The sequence below is a fragment of the Condylura cristata genome, unplaced genomic scaffold (assembly GCF_000260355.1).
Source record: "Condylura cristata isolate star-nosed mole 26May11 unplaced genomic scaffold, ConCri1.0 scaffold00011, whole genome shotgun sequence".
Taxonomy (NCBI): domain Eukaryota; kingdom Metazoa; phylum Chordata; class Mammalia; order Eulipotyphla; family Talpidae; genus Condylura; species Condylura cristata.
Window position 1 is genome coordinate 2,735,164 of NW_004567112.1, and position 3,709 is coordinate 2,738,872.

At 68.5% G+C, this 3,709-nt stretch overlaps 1 protein-coding gene across 1 annotated transcript in view; it reads left to right on the forward strand.

The window, feature by feature from the left end:
- FAM53B (family with sequence similarity 53, member B) overlaps window positions 1-3,709 on the forward strand; it is a 22,895-nt gene that overhangs the window by 17,349 nt on the left and 1,837 nt on the right. Inside the window, exon 3 of the mRNA XM_004680961.2 lies at window positions 1,937-2,715. Within this exon, the coding sequence (XP_004681018.1) occupies window positions 1,937-2,715 (779 nt within the window). The remainder of the gene's footprint in view (window positions 1-1,936; window positions 2,716-3,709) is intronic.

The following is a 3,709-nucleotide window of genomic DNA, read 5'->3' on the forward strand; positions in this document are numbered from 1 at the left end:
GCCGACACTGGGGAGATGGGGCAGAGGCCTGGTGCTGGCCTCGCTGGCCGGGCCCCTGTGTCGGGAAGTGCGTTTGTCCTGGACCGAGTAGAAACTGTAGAGAAGCCGAAAGGAGCAGTGTAAGTTAAGCAGCCCTCTGCCGGGGGTTCGGCACTGAGGGGTTTGCTGCTTTTTAGCCTCAGCGTGACGCACACGCTGCGCGGACAGGGTGGGGAGTGTCCTTCGGCTCTCGCCGACTGGCCGCACCGACGGCGTCACTGACACCCCGCACTCGAATGGCCTCTGCAGCTCGGCGTGTCCCACGCTCCGCCTTACTCCTGGGCTGTTTATCTAATACCGAATTCTGTGGACCACCCTGCTGTCACACAGGCCGTCGTGAAGAACCCCACTGTCACTCTCCATCCCTCTGAGGGCGACACTCCCCCCCAGCCAGACGACAGGGAAGTGGGGGCGCGGCCACCGTTAGCTTAAATTTCATTTCACTACCAGTTTACTGAACTTGCAACTGCTGACACATGTCATCCCGAAACTGTTCTAGAAGAACGGTCGTCACTCGGGGAGAGGTTCCCATGGGTGGTGAAGATGCGTTCTGAGCACCATAATGCCACTTGCAAACAAGGTGATTCTTGGGCACGACTGACTCAGCCTCCTGGCAGGGCTGGAGGTGGCTTCCCGCGGCCCAGCCACGGAGCAGCTTCCTCCCCAGCTGGGCACGTGCCGCGCGGGTCTTTCCGTCTCCAGCTGCCGAGGCCCCGCGGGCCTGTGGCCCCCTCGGCTGCTCGCTGTCTGTGTCCCTGGCCCAGGCTCGCAGCCCCTGGGGCTCTGGCTCCCGCCCGGGGGGGCCCGTGGTGACCCCGGGCTTGGCCTAGCCTTTGGCGCAAGAAGCTCCGTTGGGCGTCGGGGGCACAGCCAGGCTCTGCGGGGCTGGGTGCCGCCCGGGGCCCCGGGCTCCTGCACGAGGCCGTCGCAGCCGGCTCGGGCTCCGGAGGCCAGCGTGCGTGGGTCCCTCGGCCGTGCTGGGCGGTGAGGAGAGCCCAGGTTGCAGTCGGGGCGGGCCGGGCCGGGCAGGGCCTGCACCTGCACCTCGCTGCTCTGTGGTGGGGTGCTGCAGCTGCCCTCCCCGAGCCTGGGCCTCCCCGCCTGGGTGGGGCTCGCCACCCTTGGCCGCAGGCCCCTGGGGGCGCCCGGCGGGCGGTCCCGTGCCGCTGGGAGTCGTTGCTGCCTGGAGGGTGACGCCTGTCCTGTCTGACCGGGACCACAGCTTTCTCGCTGTTCCTGCTCACGAGTAGAAGCGGATTAGAAACCTGCCGCCCTGCCGGCCCTGGAGGCGGCCTGTGCCTTACTTTTGTTTTTCTCTTGCCGACCGGATTCTGAGATCTATGTCAGATTTATCTGGGCTCGTCTGAGGCCCCCAGCACAGCCTGTTACCGGCAAGGACTTTCGGGGGGAGTTCAGACGAGTCCACCTGGCAGCAGCCCCAGCCCACGCGCCCGTGGCCATCTGAGGTACCAGCAGGCTCCTCCTCGCTGGTGGTCTTCTGCCAGGACTCGGGGTCCTGGCCAGGAGCGGGGGTGTGCCGAGACGGGCTGCGACGCGGGCCGCCCGCTGCTGGCCCTGCTGGCCGGCAGGCCGGCCCCGCCTCTAAAATGAGGAGGCTTTCTGGGTGAAGGGAGGGGCTGTGGGTTTTCCGGGGAGGCAGTGTGGCGTGTGGGGGAGCGCTCTGGGGTCCCGGGGCCCGGGGGTCGGGGGCTGACCTGCTCCCAGCACCACGCCCGGCACCGCCACCCACCCTGGGCCTCAGTCTCGTCGCCCGGGGGGGTCGGCCTGGGCGCGTTGGGGGCCCACGTGGCCCTGCGTCCTGCCTCTGGGTGAGGAGTCCGAGGGCTGGCCCGAAGGTCCTTTCAAGTCCTGTTTTCTCTTTGTCATTGTGAACCAGAAAATGACAGATGGCGAGACCTGGACAGGAAGTGCCCCCTTCAGATCGACCAGCCGAGCGCCAGCATCTGGGAGTGCCTGCCCGAGAAGTGCCAGGACGGCGCCCTGTGGCCCCGGGAGGCCACCACCGCCTGCGCGGTCACCAGCCTGATCAAGGACCTCAGCCTCAGTGACCACAACGGGAACCCCTCAGCGCCCCCCAGCAAGCGCCAGTGCCGCTCGCTGTCCTTCTCTGACGAAATGTCCAGCTGCCGGACATCATGGAGACCCCTGGGGTCCAAAGTCTGGACTCCTGTGGAGAAGCGGCGCTGCTACAGTGGGGGCAGCGTCCAGCGCTACTCCAGCGGCGTCAGCACCATGCAGAGGAGCTCCAGCTTCAGCCTCCCCTCCCGCGCCAGCGCGCTCTCCTCGCCCTGCGACCCGGCCGGCCCCCGCCAGCGCCTCGGAGGCCAGTCCTGCCCCGGGGCCCCCGGCTCGGCCTCCTGTGGACAGACGGGCGACCCGTGGAGCCCCGACCCGGCCCCCGTGGCCGCAGGCCGGCTCGACATGCAGCGGTCCCTGTCCTGCTCGCACGAGCAGTTCTCCTTCGCCGAGGACTGCCCGCCCTCGGCCAGCAGCACCCCCGCCTCCACGCCCGAGCTGGCGCGGCGCCCCAGCGGGCTCTCCCGCAGCCGCTCCCAGCCGTGCGTCCTCAACGACAAGAAGGTGGGCGTCAAGCGGCGGCGGCCCGAAGAGCTGCAGGAGCAGAGGCCCTCGCTGGACCTGGCCAAGATGGCTCAGGTAAGGGCGGCCCCGGCCGGCGGCTTCTGAAGTGCCAGGAGGGGTTGATCCCCTGGTTCCAAAATCTGGCTCAGAGGCGTTATTTCAGAGTGTTTTTAAGATGTGCTTATTTGTGCCTACGGAGCTGGGGTACAGGCCAGAGGCGCAGGGGCGCTGAGAGGCTTCCCCAGAGACAGAGGGGAGCAGAACAGGCGGGCCGAGGAAGCGCACTGCCGGGGGGACTGGCGGGGAGACGGGAGGGCTGCTGCGCCCTGGGGGTCCCCTCCGGGGCCGGGCTCGAACTCGCACTGTGGCCAGCCCGTCGCGCCCCCAGGGAGGGACTGTTTCAGAGTGTTCAGAAAGTGTCCTCTGCCCTGGACATCAGAAACGCTCCTTCTGTGGCAGCTGGTGCCGCTGGTCCAGGAGCGGACGGGTGGTGAGGTTGGGTGGCCCCGACCCCGGGACGGCAGTCCCTCGCCAGCGGCCTCTGTCCCCGCCTCGTCCCTGTGGCCAGCGTGCGCCGTTTCTCGGCCCATTATTCACTGTTGCTGGGGTGACGCCGGCCCGAGCTCGGACCGTGGGCAGTGGTTCCCGAGGCGGGGGGGGGTCCCCTTTGCTGCCGAGTCAGCTGTGGAAATGTGGACACACACAGCTGCCAGGACACCGTCGCGGTCGCTGCCCCTGCTGGTCCTCGTGGTTTGCTGTCCGCCTCGGGCCCTGCCACTCACGTTGTGGCCTCCTGGCCGAGAGCCCGGTCTCGGCTAGCGCTGGTCCAGGCTGTGGCTCCAGCGGGAGGAGTGTGGCCCAGGGCTCCGTCACAGGGGCGTTTCCAGGCCAGAGCTCTGCCGGTGCGGGGTCGCCCCGGCGAGGGCGGCCCCCGAGGGAGGGCAGGCCTCTGCACCCTGAGTCCAGGTGCCCTCAGGAATTCGGTGCATCTTGGTAGGCGAGCTCTGGTGTTGCTGGGCCCGCCGGGCTGGGCGCCGTTTGGGAGTGAGGGGTCGGCCCTGCCCACACA